Source organism: Gymnogyps californianus, chromosome 14 (genome assembly GCF_018139145.2).
Source record: "Gymnogyps californianus isolate 813 chromosome 14, ASM1813914v2, whole genome shotgun sequence".
NCBI lineage: Eukaryota > Metazoa > Chordata > Aves > Accipitriformes > Cathartidae > Gymnogyps > Gymnogyps californianus.
In genome coordinates this window covers 20,101,706-20,121,542 of record NC_059484.1, presented here as the reverse complement: position 1 = coordinate 20,121,542, position 19,837 = coordinate 20,101,706, and the positions used below count along the sequence as shown (strand labels likewise).

Here is a 19,837-nt window from a genome sequence, read left to right as displayed (position 1 = left end):
TGAGGGTGATGCTGTATGGCTATCTCACAGCCCTCTTCATCTGCGGAACGCCACCAGTGTGATGTGCTCACCCCCAAACCCCCAGCCGCGCTCGTACCCCCTACCTGCAGCTGACCCCCCCCCCCCCCCCCCAAGGGAGGTGCGGGGACCACCGGGGCCTTCCCCAGCGCCCCGGCCAGTCCGCCAGCCCCTCTCCCCCGCCTCCCCTCCCCTTGCGCGGCGAGGCGGGGGGCCGGGCAGGAGACGGGAGGGCCGGGCCGAAGCCAGCCCGCTCCCGGCCCGGCCCTCCTGCCTTCCCCGCCGTGGGAGGGGGTCGGGCTGCCGCGGGGCCGCTCCCGCCCCTTCCCGCCCCCGGCCGGTGCCGGTGCCCGTCCCCCCGGTCCCCCCGGTCGGTCGGGCGGGCGGTGCCTGTGGCGGGCGGAGGGGAGTTTCCAGGAAGTGGCCATATTGGATCCATTCAGCCGCATCCACCCGCGGCGGGGAGAGCCGCGCTCCCGCCGCCGGAGCCGCGCCAGCCCCGGCCATGGCCGCCACCGACCTGGAGCGCTTCTCGGTGAGCAGCGGGGGGGGGGCCCGGCCCCGCTCCCCCTCCCCGCTCCCGTACGCGCGTCTCCTCGGGCAAATAACTTGGTTTTTTTTCTCCTTTGGGGGAGTGGTGGGGGGGGATTAAAAAAAAAATCCAGCCGATGGTGGGGCCAGGGCAGCCGGGGGGGATGCGCCGGGCGCCGGCCCCGTGTGCGCGGCCGCTGCCCCGCCAGCCCCCTGCGTGTCCGCGGCGAGTGGGGTGCCCGGCGGCGGCAGAGCCGGGAGGAGGCCGGCGGCTGCGGGGGGGTGTGTGTGTGTGGGGGGGGGGGGTTCGGCTGCGAGGGGGTCTCTGGAGAGGGGGCGAAGCCGGTGTCCTCGGCGTCGGCAGGGTGCGGGGAGAGTCCTTGCGGGAAGGTCCTGCCCTGAGCCGTGGGCTGGAGGGTACGGCGGGCTGGAAGGCTCCGAGGCCTCGGTGCTTGGTCTGATGCTGAAACCGGTAACGAAAGCCTTTCGTGACCCCCTCCTTGGATGTCCGAGATGCTCACAAAGAGTGTCCGCTATGCGTGTGTCCGCAGGCATAAAGTACCCCGCAAAGAGGGGCGGAAAGAAATGGGGTCAGACCTTCCTAAATAAGAATTGTTTACATACCACTGGTATCCAAACACTCTGAAACAGTGAGTAACTTAACGGTGTGTATATAATACTGTGAGAGACACACCGATTCAAACACGGGTAAAGCAAACCCTTGAGGCTAACTGGTCTCTGAGCCAATGTATGAAGAATGCTGTACAGCAAATATGGAGCGTGACCTGTGCACCGCCGCCTCTCTGCAGCTCACATGTTGTATAACTGCTATCGGAAGTCAATCTGGCTAAAATCTGTGTCGGCTTAAAACTATTCTTTGTCTAGGGCTTCAATTTTTTGTTGTTGTTGGAAGGCTGCTCTGATTAAATAGCTCGGTGATGCGTCTTGCAGCCTTTCAGAGCTAAAAACGTTTTTACCACGTTAAATAGCATAGCTCTCAAAAGTCAAAAATGTCTAGTGTGATATTGCTAAATAAATGGGAACAGCAGTGGTGGTTGTCTGAATTATAGGCATGCCGTTTGAGCACAAACAAGTCCCTGCTACTGTTTTCTCTGTAAACTACTTTTTGCCAAGAATCTCAAACTCTGCTTCATTTCTTTGAATCCTGGCCCAAAAGTTTCCAGCTCAAGAATGAATTTGCAAGACTGTAACTTACTGAAAACTTGCATAAAGGAAAATTGATTGTGGGCTCTTATTTAAGAAAGCAAATGCTTTTAGACCCTGGGGAGAGGGGATTAAGGTAAAGCCTCAGTGGCAGGGAATGGAAACACTGTAACTGTCTCACTGCAATTCTTTCTGCATTTGTATCATATGTAAATACTTCTAATGTTAATTTGGTGTGCCTGCTGGTGCCTGTGCAGGTTTTCATAGGTGTTACGGGAACCTAAAATATTGCCTAGCCCGGGAGAAAATTAATCTTGTATTCTTTGGTGTGGGTACTTGAATGCTTGGTGTACTTGCGTCAATACTCTGTCACTTTTATTTAAAAAAAGAAAGAGGGGGGAAAAAAAAGTTCCCGAAGGTGCTTGGCTCTCATTTGGGCACCAAAGTGAAATGGCTGGGCTCCAACATGACTTTAGTGCCCAACTCCATTAGGAGAAAATCTGCTTACTTTGTGCAGGGAGCTAGGGTGAGTTTGTAGGGATCTGCAGATCAGGCCCAGCAGATCTGGTGATCTGCTGATCTTTGCCTTTGGACTAGTTTACCTTTCGCCTGGAACCACGGATCTGGCAGAAGCGGGTGGGAGAGTTTCCATTTGATGTAGGGCAGAGGACTATCCCAGCTGCTCTTTCCTTTATCCTCAGCGCATGTCTCAGCTCTGATGCTGTTCCTCCAGCAGTGTCATGGAAACCTCATGATTAAGGTGTTCCGAGTTGTTCTTTCTGCAGGGTTTACAGCTTTCTTGGTGCCACTTTGCATCACTGTGCCTCAGTTTCCTGAGCATGAAGCCTGGGTGGGAATAGCTCGGTACTGCCAAGAAGAGGTGATGATAAATTCATTTATTTTTACCAGCTGTTTGTATCTGCAGTGGGAAGTAATGTTGAAAAAGCCTCTGAAGGAGGTTTTTGATATACAATAGGTCATGCTATTCAGATTGGTGAAGCTATTTATAAGAGTCCAGCTGACACTGACATCCTGGAATGTAGTGACCCTTAGTTTTGGATAATGTGTTTTCAAAACTCCCCAGATGCATGCTTCCCTTGTACAGTCCTCCAGAATGCCTCTGTCTCCAGCACAATAAAGTTCCCTTGAAGTGCTGCTGTTGGAAATGACCAACAAAAGCAAATGAAAGGAAGCTCGCCCATAGAAAGCTGCCTCTAAGGCAGCAGAATCACACCAGCGGTGCTCAAGACCGCCTTTGTTTTTGTGAATGTAGTGCTTGTGAGAGAGTTTGGCTTCAGCCCCTGGAGACTGAAGTTTTCTGCTGATCTGCCCTGAGAATGTGGCTCACCACTGCCGTGTTCAGGGCTTGGTCTGCTGGCAACGCTTCTAGATACCCGAGGCCAGTTGTCTTCATTACAGTTACCACCAGAGTGGAAAGAAAGCTGATAAAGTTTGGTTCAATTATGAAATACTTTAATTAGTCGTCAAAGCTCAGAGCTTCTCCATTGCCTGTTCTGGCCAGTGCTGAGCTAGCACACGTGATGACTGTGTGCTGGGGCAGACACTGGCAGTATTAGCAAGGATGTTGGTATGTCGAGCGGGAAACAGCCCAGCCACCACGTGCAAGCGGAAGCCAGAAAGTGCGTGAAATGCAGCAGGGAAATGCAGAAGCTCTGGAGGAAGCCAGAAAAGCTGGAAGGAGAAGAAGTGATGGAGAAGCGACTGGAGATGCGTAGGAGAATAAATGGGATGAGATGTGAGACTGAGACTGTAAGACCATTTTGCTTTTGAGAAGCTTTTTCAAACCCCCAAATCTGTTGCTTTCTCTCTTTTAAAATAAAACCTATTGGCCGAAATGCTGTCGCTTAACGATCTGCATTAACCCATTGTCTGACTTGGAGGTGCAAAGGCAGTTGCTTGGGCTCTAAACTAAGCAGCTGCATGCTCTCAGATGCATGCATGTGAGGAGGAGCAGGTGTCCTCAGCCTTAAGGTTGGGCTGAGATAAGAATTTAACGTTATGCCCTAAGTTTTGAAATGTCATGGCTGATGGCTTTGTGTGCATCCTGTGACTGCGTGCACGGACAAGGGATTAGTGACCATCGACGCCCAGTGAAGAGAGCACTGGATGCATGCACGCAGCTGCGTGCGAGCGGTAGTTGCAGGGCGGCTGTCTACATGCGGTCCTGAGATGTCCCTTCATGTTAGTGATTGATAGCTAGGCTTTTACTGGTAGCTTTACTATAAATTAATGCCCCTTAGAAGATCTTGCCAGAAAAAACACCGCTTTGTACAGAGGAAAGCTGAACAACATCTTCCTCACTGGAGATAGATAATGGGATTTTTTTTTTGTCGCAGCGAGCTGCTGAGCTGGCGGGGGGGTCTGGCCAGTTTGGCAGCTTTGTGTGAGCGTTACCTGTTTACACACCATTGCCTTCTTGTGACCTGCTCCCAGCTCTGTGGGAGGAGAGGGACCTTTGAACAGTGCCTGTTCCCGCCATAACTGCCTGGGTTGTGATAAACTTCATGCATTTCTGCTGCTGCTGTTTTCTGTAAGCTCGTGTTGTCTCTTACTGACTGCACAGCCTAAACCTGCTCCTCTGTGTGAAGGGGCCAGTGTTATACCTTAGTCTGTGAAAGCTGGGCATGAGGAGTGGGATGAGAACAGCTCTGTGTACCGTGGCTAGGGCAGAGCAGTTGCCAGAAGACTTATCACTGCAGGTCTTAAGCATAAGCTTACATTTTCTTTTAATCAAACTCCGAAGGAAGACGTTTCCATGGCTCAGTTCCAGTGGAAACTGGGGTTGGTTTGGATTCAGCTATTCCCCCTGCCCTGTTTTTGCCCAGCCAGCGGCACCATTTGGAAGTTCCAGGGTTAAATTTCCTCGTCTGTTTTTGTCGTTCAATTATTTTACCTTTAGCCTGGAAAAACTCAAGTGATCCCCCATGCAGTGTGGAACAGAAGTGACAGATTTTTCTCCAAGCTGGTAACACGCACCAGGAAGCGAGCCCAGTGGGAGCAGTTCTTTCCCTCCCTGCCCTGGCCAGCTCTTCTGCCTGTAGCGTATGCTTTTTTGGGAGGGAGGGATGGAGAAAATGGTCTTCCACTGGAGGAGACAAATTGGTGGTTGCCTCTCCGAGCCCCGCAGTCCCTCCCTGGGAGGCTCGCCTGTGCTCATACAGGAAGCCAGCTCTGACTGTTTCAACCACAGGACCAATTAGCTCAACCACAGTCCATTGCAGTTAAACACTTATTTTGAATGTATGTGCTGGGAACAAATGTTGCCCAGAAAAAGATTTTTTTTTTTTTTTTTTTTTTTCCTTTCCCGCTGTGGTGCTGTTGCTGAATCTGGAGCATCTCTTCCTCTTGCAGCAGAGATGCAACATGTTGTTCTGCGTGGGAGCTCCAGAGCTGCTCTTAACTGCTCGTAATCGCAGCGAGTGCCGAGGCAGTGGGTGGAAGGACGTGAGCTGGCGAATGCTGAAGCCGTGTGTGCCCTCTGCATCGGCAAAACAAATGAAAGCCTGAAGAATAACTCTCTTTCAGGAGGCCGGCATGGTGTCAGGGCTCATCGTCAGTGCTGTGGTGGCAGCTGTCAGCCAGTCTCCAGCGTTGCTGGAAGGCCAAAAGCTCCCTAAATATTATCTTCTGTAACAGAATACCAGTGCTGTCACCAGCTGTGGGGAGAGACACAGCCCTGTCTCCGAGTGCCCCCAGTCCGGTCATCTCAAGGCACCACCGTGCAAACGAAGTGCTCTGGGGACTGGGCTGTTTTTCTGTCTGCAGGAGCGATGGTCATGCTCGTCTCCTTTCCTTCTCATGCTCCTTTGGCTCGGAGGTTGGGAGGGGAAGAAATGGCATGATGCTGAATTGGCTTTTCCTGGGTTGTGCAATTAAGAGGAGGCATTTGGGAGGCCATGGGACTGAGGGAGACGTGCAGGGCGTGGGCATGCTGTTTCCACCCTGCCTGTGTGGGGTAGGGGCACATTTACGTGATTAACTTTGATTATTCAGAACGTGTCCTGAGCACCTTTCAGGCTGTGGATGGGAGAAGCTGCCCTGCTTGTTTCAGATTAGCTGCAACCCTTAGAAATAATCTTGTCCTGTCCTGTATTTGTGTTTTGATGAGGTGGGGCCTGTGCATTCATGCACAGCCTGCTTGTTTCTCCCCTTCCCCACATCTGTGTAGCTGCAGCTAGCTCTGGGTTTATACCTGAACCTTTGCATTTGTATTCATGTATCGTAAAAGCGTCAGATGGGTAAGAGAGCCCATCTCTGCTCCCAGAGCAGCTCAAGTGAGGAAAAAAAATCCTGAAGGTGCTGCTTCTCCTCAGTCCCAGCCATGTGCTCTCCTTCCAGAGCCTCTTCTCTGGCGTGAGTGGCCGTGCTTGCCTCCGACTTGTGACATTTGGATGCAAAAGGTGGAGCCAGACAGGGATTCGGCACCCTCCCAAATGGGGTGACGGTGGAGATTTTCAGAGGGCTGGGGAGAGAATGGTGTCAGTGATAACCGCAGGCTTCTCGGATACATCCCTAGTTGCTGCTCTTGGCTTGCGGGCTGAGCAGGGCCTGTGGGGTCAGGGTTGTGGAGGCACCACTTTGTTTAGATGTTCGGATTCCTTTGTGAAGCCAAAAAGTGTCTGTCTCCCACACACATGAAATTCCAGAGATGTCAGACAGCTAGAGAGAGGTTCCCATGGAGCACCCTGCCTCAGGGTTCTTGCCCTCTCTGGCTCGTACAGCCTCAAAACCAGATTGTCGCAGGGAGCTGCGGAGCGAGCGAGCCTGGGCTGGATTTCCATCGAGGGACTTGGGGCTGCTCGCGTCCTCTCCTCGCCACTGCATGAGGTGCTGTGATGAGTCTGTGCCACCGCTGCATTACGTGTGCAAGGAAACATGCGGGGAATGCATCCAGAGTCCTCCACAGGCAACGAGCGTTTCGGCTGGTTCTTGCTGCAACACAGAGGCAGGACACATCCCTCAGCTTCTGCTTGGCTGAGTTCATGTCTGCCTGCAAAGGACTGTACAGGCATGCCTTCAACTCTGGGCTGGTGTGAAGCATGTTCCCAGAGCTCGTGGTGTTCACGCTGGAAAATCAAACCTTCCCGCGGCAGCAGCCAGGGTTGCTCAGGTCGGTTGCTGGGAGAGGAGACCGACCGTGCTGTGTTAAATAGCGTATATATTCCTGCAGGTGCCCGGTGTGTGCGGGACAGCCCTGCGATCACGGGGCAGCTCGGGTCAGAGGGGCATCGCTGGGTCTCTGGTCCAGACCCTGCTTACAGCAGGCTGCTCCAGGCCTTGGATCCTAATCCAAGTTGATCCTGGCTTTCTGCTCTGCCACAGTAAAAGGGCTGCCTGAGGAAGGGCTGCCAGAGCAGGCCTCCCAGGAATGCTCTCCTTCCCCTGTCTTCTGCAGCAAAGGTGTTTCCAGCTCATATTCGTGAATATAGATTTATTCTGTATTTTCATACGGAATGAATAGTCCTTTCAGCTTATCTTTTTGCTATATGTGTTTTTCAGATAGAGGTTTTCTTTTCTTTTTTTCTGTTGCTTTGAGTCTTCAGATTAAGCGTATTCTGTGCTAATACACTTTGAGGCTTTCTGGAGGCATGTGTTAATAGGATATATAGCAGTCAGCTTATTAGCATGATGACTCTCGTTTAGGTCTTCGAGCTGAGTGGCCGTGGTATGTAAAACTTCTCTTTCTGGTGTCTTCCGGGCAGTATCACAAGGAGACTTGTCCAGGAGCTGGAAGTGCTGTTTGTGGAGATGCTGTGAGATAGTTGCATAAGGCAAACTGGGAAAAAGCATATGGTGGTGACCAAAACTCTTGGGTTCCCATTATATCTTTGTTCCCTTGCCTAAAAATATACTGAATAATAGTATTTGTTGTAATCAGGCAATAAATTCTGGAAACGTATGTGGGAATTAGCTATGTTTATTTTAAGTGGTAACTAAAACAAATAATCTTGGTGGCTGATATCCAGCATGGCTTGTTCGGCATGATGCGGATCCAGATCCTTTTTCCCTCTTCAACATTTCTTTTAAACTGCCCCAAACCTTTTCCATGCCACTCCTTAGGGGCAGGCACTCAATTTCTCTCTTGGCTTTGTCCCACAGCCATTTGTATTTGCCAAGTGCCTCCTCCTCTTCCTCGTGGTAGGGTGGTGGGGAAGGGAAGAGATCCTGCTGGCCAGATCAGTTGAGTGCAAACTGGGAATGCATCTGCTGCCTTGGGTGAACTTGGGAAAGTCTCTTACTAGATAAGGTGATAAGATTAGTCTCTTGTCAGGGTTAATTGTGAAGTTCCATTAAATTAAAAGCCTCAGCACCTTCTGAATAAATAATTTTGAAAAGAAACAAACTGGGGTAGTCTGGCGTGTTCTTGTTTGTCTGTATTTTGGGTTCTTTTTAAACAGACTGAAGGAAAAGTTCTGTTTGTGTTTTGGACTTTTCTTTCTTGGTTTTGAATAGCTCATGGGGGATGGAATTCTCAGGCTGACGAAAAGCTGAACTTTCTCATCCTTTAAGGTCATTTTGGAGGAAATGTCTCTCATTTTTGGTTCCATAGTTTTCTTTGCTTTAACCAACTTTCCTTATTCTCAAAGGCAACATTCATGTTTGCAAAACATTGTGTGCATAATGCCCGGCAAATCCTGTTTTGCTCCTTTGTAAACTCTCATCCAGGGCTTGTGATAGGGACAAAATGCATGTTTAATCCTTTCTTAATTAACAAAGACCTCACAATTAATTAATTAGGCCTCATAAATGTTATAGGAAGATTGCAAAATAACTGCTTAAGAAAAGGGAGCATGTGGGAATTTTGCTTTTAGTGTAAAAAGTCAGAGAGGAATTTAAGCCAGAAACAGTCAGTTTGTTTGCAGAAAATTAAAACTGATGTTGCATTCACAGGTTGTGAATGTATCATCTTGGATGTATGTTGTATAAGAAAAGATGAGAAGCTATACTCTCCCTTCAAACTTAGCTCTGAAAGTCAGCAAAAACTGATGTTTTAAGCAAGCCTGTGCCAATTCATTTGATTCTGTAGATGTGTGTAGGATTTTTATTTTATGTTTTGTGGTTTGTTGTTGGTTTGGGGGGGTTTTTTGGTTTTTTTTTAAAGGAGGAAAGGCAGCTGAGACTGAAGCAAAGCTGAAGGCAGTGCCTGCAGTTCAGCTGTTTGCTCACAAATGTTGAAGTGAGCAGGCTGATGCAGAAGGGGAATATGTCGAGTGTGCAGATCCCTGCTCCTGGCTTGCTGCTGGGAGTGCTCAGCATCCGGCATATTGCTGGGATATCAGCACAAGGTGTGCTGCAGGAATCAAAACACCGCTTTGGCACCAGTAGCTTGGATATAGGAAAGCAGTTAAGGAGTTTGCCTAAGGAGTTCCTCCCTTAAAAGGAGTCTTGCTTTCGCACTTGAATCCGTGTCCACCTTCTTACGGATAGGTGACTACAGTGCGTGTCCAGCATGCTGGATTTTTACATTTTTACAGGTGTGCAGCAGAGCGTTTTCTTCCCTGCGACTAGCCTGGGGTATGTGGGACACTGTGAAACATTGATACGGGACCAGTGATTTTTTTAAAATTTTTGTTTTCCCAAGATGTTGAGCATTGCTCTTTGCAATGCACTCACTGGTCTCCGGGTTTATGAATAGCTCTTAAAAATGAGTCCAAAAGCTTTCAAGAAAGGCGTCGCTTCAGGCAACATAACCTTTAGTTAGCCCTAAAGGAGAGAACCTCAGCTTTTGAGTCTTCTTGCCTTTGTAATGTAAAGTGGCTTTCATTTTTATTTGGCGGGTCTTGGTGGTGACTCCATATCTGGTTTCTTCAGTGATGTTTTTGCCTGCCTGGAGTGCAGCTGGGAGCCGGGAGGGATATGAATAAAGGCTCGAGTGTCTGGGAAAATTCTTGGCATTCTTAGGAGAGCGGTTTAAAGGGGGGCTGGGAATTGTTTGGGTGGCTTTTTTAGCATGAGGTTTTTATTGGGGGAGACTGCAGTGTGGGCTGGGAGCTTGTTGTTGTGAGCATGCAGCAACTGGAGATGACTGGCTGAAATGGTGTGGTGGAGATGGAGAGATGGTTCAGATGTGGCTGTGCTCCGGTGTGCTGGAAAGGAGAAGGAGGTGAAGGCCACTGGGGCTTTTCCCTGCCATTGCTAGAAGGAAGAGCAGTGTTAGGCATCGCAGTGTTACCATTTACAGTTCTTTAGGGCTGCCACAGCAGGGAAAACACTCCTGCCCTCCCTGCACAGGCATAGTGAAGGCAGAGTTGCTTGCGCCATCTGAGATGTGTCCTGTTTGGCTGGCCACGTACCAGCACCAGAGTGGACCGGAGTGAGAGGTAGCAGAGAAGCTGAAGCGCAGCAGGTTGCTATTGTAAGACAAGTGGTAAATCAGCATAAACCCCACATCTAAAATTATCTCTGTAGGGTTTGGGTTTTTTTCTTCCTTCCTTCTTCCCCCAGCCTGTTATTAAGTGCTCCACAATGGGGATCTGGAATTTTGAGCACATGCTTAAGATTAACTGAAAACCCTCAGAGTTGCGTATGTGCTTGCGCTTTGCAAATCTGCTTGTGATCAGGTGGCATTTAGGTGCAACAATTTTAGCCTAAGAGGTGCTGAGATCTCCACTGGCCAGCCCCAGCTGAAAGCGTGCTTCCTTTCATCTCCAGTGCCAAAGGCACCCGTGAGGTCACGCTTACTGCGCCTAAGCCCTCTGTCAAGGCTTGCTATGCTCAGCGTCCTCTGACTGTTGTTAGAAAACCTCAAATCTGGTCTCATTACCTCTCTTGGGCCATCTCTTTCTGCTTGGTAGACTGCAAAGTGCAAGCTCATTCACTGATGCTGTAATACATCTAATAGTCCTTAGCCTGCGAGTACAAGAAAGATAGTATTTTGATGTGTGATAGTGTCTGTTTTGAATGTTGCTAGCACCATAGAGGTGCTTTTCAAACGTCAGGTGTGGTGTTGCTGTTACTACCCCTCAGCTGCTGAGCTTGGCAAAAGAAACATTTTCTTCATGGAAACTTCAGTCTGTACTTGCTGCTGCTTCTTTGCAGATGTCAGGTGGCATTTGAGCCAGTGTTCAGAGATGGGGTAGGATCTCCTGAGAGAGGTGATTTGCCGGATTTTTCTACATTGATCCAGAAACTGGGCCAAGCCCCAGGGAGTGCCTGCTTGGACAAAGAAGCTGAATTTGGCTTCTGACACTGTTTGCCCAAAGGTCTCTAGGCGAGTACTCAGCTGCTCCATGACTCAGTTTACTTGTGAAACGATGATAAAACTACCAGCGCCTCTGTAAGGAATCTTGCAGGGACGGGTGTTTGGAGGAGGTCCGCTCAGCACCACACAGTTGCAGGGCTGGGGTAGGGACCCTGCGTGTGCTGGGCCCTGAAGCAGAGCTCTCTGTTCCGTGGGTTTGTGGGCAGTTTGACTTGCCCTGCCCGGTCTGAGCGGGGCCAGGCAATGCCTGCGGCTGGCAGTGTGGCTGCTCGGGGTGCCAGCACGCATAAGCCTGTACGAGCCTGTACGTGGGACCAGCTTGCTCCACTTGGATTTAATAAACAGCCGGATCTCATTCAGTCCTTTCTCTGATCAGTTGCAAATGAGACTCCCTGCATCAGGACCAAATAATTTCCTGATTCTGTGCATTTCCATTCAGGAGCCATGGGAATAGCATCCTACCAACCCCACTGGTATATGTATTAATCTCTGTGTTGCACGCATTGTTGTGGATTGTGGACGGGGGATAAAGAAGTTGAAGTCATTGCTTTGTGACTAACAGCAGTCCCCAGCTGTGCTGGGTGCCGAGCCGGTCCCTGCAGAGCGATGACCGCTCCATCCCACCATGGGAGCACTGCCAAAGGCGCCGCAGCCGTGCGGAGTGGGGCCCACGGGAGCTTTCCCTGCTCTTCCTTTTGCTGGTCTCCGAGTCACACTGATAGGGGAGCTGCAATCTGTCTGCTAGTGCTGTTTTATCTTTCTGTTTTGATTTGATTGTAATTTGGAAGGGAGAGGATCTGTCTGTGCTCTGCACTTTGCAGGGTGCCTGGCACGCTGATCCGTGACTTCCACGCCTGCGTGTGCTACTGCAGTGCGAAACGATGCGCCCGTGGGTATGTCCAGTGCTATAGAGCTGCTGACGGGCGTTGGGGTGAAGGTAACGGACTGTGCCCAGGTTGGAGGGGGACCCATGCTGCAAAGTCCTGGAGGATTTGGTGTTATTTAAGGTCAAGATGTCATCCAGGATTGAGGAATTTATAAACAAAAGTGTGCCTCGGTAGTGGGAATTGAAGCACTATGGAAGAGCGCTGTGCAGATGTTGTGTTGTTGCCTCTTGCTGTTTTATAAGTGCATGTGGAAAACATAAATGGAAAAAGCCAGGGAAGAGAGGGACCTGAAATACCGCTGCCTGTGAGCTCTTGGAACAAGAAAGCTCTCATCTGAACAGCCGTGCCTCTCCTCTGCGTGTGGGGTTGGCATTTGGGGAGCTGCAGCCTTGCCACAGCTCGGGGAGACCCCGGGTCAGCGGTGTGAAGCCTGCAGAGGTACCAGAGGGAGCATTTGGGAGCAGCAGGTACCTTTGGGTTGAAGCTCTTTGCTCAAGTGTAAGCCCTTTTCATTTAGCAGAAAGAAGAAAGGACTGAGTTTCCCCTCCTTTTTACCCTATAGGCCATTGCTCTTTTGCCTTGGAAAATGTCAGCTGTTCATCTTTCTCGTTTGTGTTTTGTTGGGCCATAGAAATGGGAAAAGGCACCTTAGATACAGAAAAGTGCTGTGCTGTCCCTTAGGGTATAAAACCAGGAGTCTTCACTCAAGTCATGGTTTAGCTGATAAAGAGCTAAACCACGTGATTTCTGGTTTTCACTCTTGGTTTTACAGGGCATATTCACAAGTTGCTTGTACGCTGATGAGTCTGCTGTAGCAGAGCCCAAGATTTACATTACAACTCCCATCCTGCCAAGTTCCTTAAAAAGAAAAAAAAAAAAAAAAAAATCACCATTTATGATTGTGACATTCAATTACGCTTTTGTTTACCCATATGCTTTCACCTGCTTCCTTCAGGAAAACAAAACTGAGCGTTGTCTCAAGCAGAAAACACAAGCATATGTCACCGAAGAGCATTTCTTGTTGGGATTAATTGAAAGGTGATACTGCTCAATATCTTTTTTCTTTTTTTCTTTTTCAACCAACTGATGTCAGAATGGTCTCTTATATCCAAGTTGCAGTCTGTTCGTACTGCTCCTGGTGTGAAAGCAAGGAGAACAGGGGCAGCACATCTAAAACCAGAGTGAGCTGCTCTGCTCTGCACCAGGAGCCCCAGCTAGGAAAACTGTGCAGTTGAGGGGCAGCTGAATGTGGAGCTGATCTTCTCGCTGCTGACATCCCCCATGGGTTGCGCAGGCAGTGATAAAGCCACTTTTCCTGCGAGATGTTGCTGAAAAATGTAATGACGCAAAGTGAAACTGATGCTAATTTGGAGGTGAGGCATGAAGAGACTGGAAGAAGGGAAACTGTGATCAGATTTTTATTTTTTAAAGGATCGTAGGCACACTGGTTGATGCTGTAGCCTGTGCCACTTCTCGTCACAGCTTTCTTTAATCCCTCTGTCTACTAGGAAGAGCCTAATTAATATGTGAATACTGTGCTGACCCTCTTACAGGGATCTGGATCTGGTCTCTCTGATTGTGTTTCCTCTGCCTTTTCTTGTCTCGCTTGCAATAAAGAGCCAAATAACATATCATCCTCTATGGATGTGGTTTGTGGCCAGCTGCCCACAGCGATGCTGCCCCCTGCTTCCTCCCAGCGCCGTGGTCCCACTGCACGGCACGGTTTGTGGGACCCCACTGTGGATGGGCTTAGGAAGCTGATGTGGGTTTGAAAGGCTGTTTTCGGTTCCCCGGGCAGCTTCGTGCTGGTGTGGCCGCAGGAATGGGCCTCCGTGCTGTCGTGCATCCCAAGTGCATCCCCAGCCGCCAGCAGAGCATGTCTGGGAGCTGGGGTGGCTGGTGCCTTACAGCAGGTTTGCAGCGCTATGTTTGGAGGTTTCTTTTCGGTTCTTGTGGCGCGTGGCCTGCCATGTGCTTTCCGCTGCATGCCAGGAGAAGGGTCCTGTGACGTAGCTGTCAAACTAGAGCCAAAGATCGATTTCCCTCCGGGATGGCTGTTGTTCCCGTGGCCGTGCCCCCAGATGCCATTTGTGCGCCGGTTGCCTTGACGGACTCTGCTTCTTGGCCTGGCCAGAGCATCTGTGAAAACGTTTAAAGGACTTTGGATTTGAAAATTAATAAATTCTGCTCTGACCTTCTGATGAATCTTTTGTTTCCAATGAAATTCCAGATTTAAAATACAAATTATGCCCTTGTCTCTCTGCTTCAAGCCCTGAAGATCAGCTCGAGGCACGGAAGATCTTCAAAGAGCATGTTCAAAGGCTCTAAGTAAATCCCTGGTAGCTGCCCGTCATAGGATGCCATTAGCGTCCCAAGAAGTGATGTTCAGGGGTGCAGTGGCTGTTTATGGTGGGAGTTTGTACTCGGAGCCATTACAAACTCTTAATTATCATGTTGCGAAATGATCAAATGGGCTTCGGGACAGGTTGGCTGCCTCATGGTTATTTGCAGCTGCAGGATGGGGTCTTGCCTGGTAAGAAGCAGGAGAGTCATCTCTCTGGGCTGTGAGCTGAGGGACCTGATTCTCACCGGGTGTTGTGGAGGGCGGGAGCGTTGCAGAGACCAGTGCAACTGGAAAGGGCAGGGCTGTGTTTCTGCCTGGCTCTCGCCGTGGCTGATCCCATCCAGCTCTGCCACGTAACCTGCCTCCTCCTGTCCTGCAGGGCAGTCGCATCGCTGGCACCAAACGTGGAAAAAGTCCTGCTGAAATTCTTAGCTTTTGTTTAAAACGAAAACAACAAAAAAAACCCCCACATTGCTGCATTACTGCTGCCCTTGTTTATTGCAGCATTTGTATTCTGGATTGATTATTTATGATGAGCGTTGCAGCCTGGCAGGCTGGCTGCTTCTGCTGGAAAGAATTCAATTTTGAGCGTGACCTTGTTGTCTTTACTAGCAGGTGAACCGTGTCAAGCTGTCCTTGAGCTAGCCAGGGCGAGCGGGAGCTGGCCAAAAGGGTTAGTCATTTGGGGTGAGACTCGCAAATCAGTTGCAGGTAGATGCAGGAAGAAGTGCCGGTGGTTGCTCATCAGGGTGGTGGGTAGGTTCCTCTCCAGGGCAGGTCAATGCACCAAACAACACAAGTGAGCAGAAAAATTGGTTGTATTTGCAAGGCTGTCAAGTTTTGTAAGCTTGATGGATTGGAGGGAAAGAATAAAAAAGAGAAAACTTTTTTCTTTTTTTTTCTTTCTTTCTTTCTTTTCTTAGTCTTACTACTTTCCAGCAGTTGTTGCCGTTGTTTGTCCTAGCACAGCAACAACAGCAAAATCCCTTTGGAGGCTGAATGACAGCTGAACGCACTGCAAGCACAGCAAATGGTTTTCTGCTTTGGTATCAGCAGCGTCTTGGACTTGAACCAGATTATTATCACTGCTTACAGAAATAAAAAGAAACTGTGCATTTCAAGGTCACTAACAAAAATATTTCACTGAAGTTTGGCTTGTTGGTTTAGCAGCTTTAAGAGACGGTGAGGAGTTTTGAGTAAGTGTATTCTTGTCCCGTAACGAACAGCAACCAAACGCCAAAAAAAGAAGAGAAAAAGAAAGCCCTGTGCGAACGCATTTGGGTTTCCTCCGGCTGAAGCATGACTGAGTTCTCAATGCAGCCTTGCCTAGCTGGAGCCTATTTTAAAATCCCGAGCAGTGGTGCTGCCTGTTGCCTGGAAACCTCCTTCCAGCCTCGGGCACTCTTAGCCTAATCATAGCCATCGGCAGCCTTTATTTATTTCCCTTCCAAAATGTCATCCCAGACTTCTGGTTTGTGTTTTTGTTTGCTTGTTTGTGTTTGTTATTTAAAGTGAAAAGACACAAAGCGTAACCATCAGACTCGGTGACTTTCTGTGGGAACGGCTTGCTTGGCTGTCACTGCATTGCGGTGGTGGGAACGGGCATTTTCAACTCTGTAAGGTGGTGGCTCGGAGGGGCACGGGGGGAGCGGAGAAGTGGGGGCTGAGGGGATGGGGCTGAGAGCCCAAGGAAGGCCCTTGAGCTCTGCTGGTGCATGCAGTGGGTTCCTGTGCCTTGCGACAGTCTCCTCCTTAAGAGGAAAAACAAACCTAAACAACTCTGAGCCCTTTCCCAGCACACACGCATCCAAGTTCCCCTTCCCAGTGCGGTTGCACCATCCCATGCCGGATCTGCGGTTCAGTGTCGGGCTGCCTGGATCAGCACGGTCTCGCTTTTCTCCCTGTGTGCTGGGGACTCGTCCTGCAGTTGGGGTCTGTCCCTGCAGAGGTGTTAGTCTGAGCTTTAGCATCTCCGTGTGGTGACAGATGAACAGAAGAAAGTATAACTTGGAGGTTTCCGTGTCTTAGGGTGAATTAAAAAATTCACCTAAACTCTTGGCCACCTTAAAACCTTAATTGATGCCGTCTCTCCCACAGGAAAACTTTAAATGATTGCCATTTCTGCTTAGTTAGTGAGCGCGATCGATCCTAATGGGATAAACCAGAATTGATCGCAGGAGCCCAGCTACGATTCAGTTGTGTTTCTGTCCAGGTAGTCCTTTGGAGAGCGCTGGGCTAAAATACCCTGAAAGTTGGTAACAAATGCTAACCAGGACAGCCAGAAGGTTTGTACGTGAGACATAGGAGCTGCTTCAGCTGTTCACAAGTTGTTCTTGTGATTTAAATCGTTTATTTTACAAAGCTGAGAACATTTGTTCTACCAAAGGCAGAACTAAAGGGGGCTTTGACTCGAGATGCGAACAAAGGTTCGTGTTTTGTTTAGCAATCTTATTGCAGGCATAGAGCAATACGCAAGGCTTATCACGTCATTTCTTTTATTTTCCTCTTGAGTTAATTTAAAGTTTGACAGCCAGCTTAAGCTCTTCTCAGGGTATGCTTTTGTCTCGCAGTCTTAGTAAGTCCGAATTGTCAGGGACAGACAGAAGAACCAGAGCCAGGCAAAGGGCAGACACTTTTTCCATCCCCATCTTCCACTGTGTGCTGGTGATTAAGAAAAACAGACTCATTTACTGAAGAAACTGTGAGGGTGAATGAATCATGCTCTGAAATCATGTATCTTTGCTTCTCCATGGAAGGATGAGACTGCTTGAGAGGCTGTAGGGGCAGTGGTCTGGTCCCTGGGTTCAGGCAGCGTTGCTTGGTTCTGTAGAGAGGTGGCAACATCTGCTGAAATATTTGTGCAAATCCAAACTCTACTGTTCTTAACCACTAGAAACAGAAATGACCCCTCTGTCGAATCCTCTCTTCTGGAATTATGGCAGATCTGGGCTGCCTTTCTGTATAACACAGGGCATAGACCTGTTGTCTCCTCGGATATTTATTGTCTTAGTTTCTAAGCAAAGCTTCCTACAGGTGATCAGCATAGTGTTCCTCTGGGGGAGGGAGGAGGCAGAAGGAAGAACAAAGTGCATACGGGGGAGGCAGGAACAGGAACAGGAACAGCAGAGAAACGGTGGAAAACTGTGTGGTCACAGATGGTAAAGCAAGAGGGTTCCTCGCCCTGCCTGTGCGACCAGCACCCCTGAATGCCTGAGCGAACAAAACCACGCTGTTTATGGCAATAGCAAAGGAAAAAAGATCAAGTACTCAGGGGAAAATGCAGAGTCTGTCGAGCTGGATTCAGTGCTGGAGGGTTTAAGAAAATGAAATAAAAAAGGACGAGGAGAAATGAGTGTTAAAACACACAGTGGTGGATTCTCCTTTGCTAATCTCTCCCAGCTGCATATAGTTGGAGCTCATGCTAGTGTTTTCTTTTCTTTGTAGCCTGGGAGCTTAGTTTTCCCAATTCCCCATTAAGATCAGTATTTTTCCCTCTCTTTTCTGTTGTTGGTGGCTGTCGGAGGGTTTGCGCTGTGGTGTGCCAAAACACAAGCTCTTGTGGGCAGCATTAGGGTTTGTGTCGGTGGCTCTGCAGTGCCCGGGAGGGGGGTTATTTCTTGGGCTTGGTGGTTCCTCTCCTGTCTCTGACTTGCCATCTCAGTGCAGTTCTGCTAATCTGGCTTCTTCTCCCTACCAGAATGAAGAGAAGAGGAACCTTTCCCTGGGGGGCCATGTCGGCTTCGACAGTCTCCCTGATCAGCTGGTCAGCAAGTCTGTCACACAAGGCTTCAGCTTCAACATCCTCTGTGTGGGTGAGCACGGTCCTCTGCAAACAGACGTGGGCTGAGCTGGCGGCGCGGTGAGGTTGGGACCGGGATTTCTTGTGTGTCCTGCTGCACCACGGGCCTTGGCAGTGACTTTAAGCAAGTCAGCAATGCCTAACTCTTTTAAAAAAATACGTTTTAATTTCAGTGAACTTGAGCTCTCTGGAGCTTGATGCTTCTGAGCTGTGACTTTCACAAGTGACTGTTGGAGACTCATTGCCTAAAATTAGAGTTTTGGGAAAAGCTTTAATATGTCAACTTTCTGCCTTTGGTGAGGATGGGGTGGGGAGGAAACGAGTGTGGGACTGTCCAGCTCTGCATTGAGCTGAGCTACCAGTGCAGGTGCAGAAGCTGCAGAGAGCAGCAGGGAGGTCCAAGTGGCTGAGCCTTGTGGGTCAAACCAGAAGAATTTCCGTAATCAGTGAGGTGTTGCTCATCTCCTCCGCTGCAATAGCTTTGCAATAGGAAGGATTAAGGGAAGACTGTATGTGGCAAGTTAAATATTTCCATTTACAAATGGGGTGGCTGGCATGAGCAGCTTCTCAGTGAATACGGTGTCCAGGTAGGTGCAGTCAGATGCACCATGTGTTAGCTGAGAGCTGCTGGTGATAACTCAGTCGTTTCTGAGTGTAAGCCTGCACCTCAAAGCTAGGGCTAAGAGGTTTGTATCTGTGCTGTGCCTGGTTGATGCTTTCCCAGGGTGAGTCAAAGGGCTTGAAGCATGACCATCTCTGTGCTAGGAAAAGGAGAGGGAGTGTTCCTGTTTTTACTGGTTGTAAAGTATTTATCTTGAAGATTGTGAGCAGGTGCGAGAGGCTGTCTTTAAAATAACCTCATTATATTCTTGTTTTTTAATTTTGGTATTGACGTGATCTAGCAGGCGATGCTGGCTAGAGTACTAGAAATGAATTCCTTCCAGTGATGAGATGAGCATTATTTTCACTTTGGCTGGTTCTTGTATTGTGTATGAGATCTGAAGTATTATAACCTGCTAGACCAGCAGAAATACATCCAGAGACAGCAGCTCCCTGCCCGGCCCTCAATCTGCCCAAAGAGAATATGGCTTTGTATAGACTGTGCAGTGAAATCCTGACAGCTTTCACAAGGTGCTTGTGCCATACCTGAGCCACTTTTGCATATCCAAACCCCAAGTCAAAAGCATAGCTGAAATCACAGTTGAACTTCATAGGCTTGTCCCTTAGCAGAAGGGTAATTGCAGCAGAGGGCAATATGGTTTTAATTAGTGTTGTTCTTGGGGACACCAGAATGGATACCCCTGCATTCTCATCTGGCCGTACCATTTGTGACACAGTGGAAAAAATAACTGCCTTTTTTTTTTTTTTTTTTTTTTTTGGACAAGAGGAAAAAAAAAAAAACCCTGTACCCTGTTTGCCAGTTCCTGCTCTCAACTGTGCCCAAAACTGAACAGAATGTGACTTACATCAGTAGTGAGTTCTCCATATGACTTTCCTTTCAGATTAATCTAGAGCACCAGGCTGGTTTTCTTTCCTTGCACAACTCTTAACCACAGCTGGTAGAAAGCAGTATGTACCCCTGCCCTGTTCTGAGTACCATGTGGTATTTATGGTTGTGCTTCAAGAAGGAAAAAGCCCAGACTCCTTGGCAGCAGGCATGACATCTCCCTCAAACAGAAACTTGCTCACTCTCCTGCTCTCCCATCGGTGCCTCCGCTGCAGTGCTCCTCGGAGGTGGCTGCGTTCAGCAAGAGGGGCTGCACTCAGTAGAAGCAGTGGCTGTCTATGCCGAAGGCGTAGGACGATGGACTGCCTGGGAAACAAGGCTCTTGTAGTAGAAGTAGAGTAGAAGGCTCTTGCCTTGGATTTTG

At 49.2% G+C, this 19,837-nt stretch overlaps 1 protein-coding gene across 2 annotated transcripts in view; it reads left to right on the top strand.

Moving 5' to 3' along the window:
- Positions 1-452: 452 nt before the first annotated feature.
- The window catches only part of SEPTIN8 (septin 8), a 39,940-nt gene continuing 20,555 nt past the window's right edge, over positions 453-19,837 (top strand). For both annotated transcript variants that reach the window (XM_050905642.1, XM_050905643.1), the window contains exons 1-2: positions 453-553; positions 17,865-17,979. In XM_050905642.1, coding sequence (XP_050761599.1) covers positions 524-553; positions 17,865-17,979 — 145 coding nt within the window. In that variant the 5' untranslated portion in view covers positions 453-523. The remainder of the gene's footprint in view (positions 554-17,864; positions 17,980-19,837) is intronic.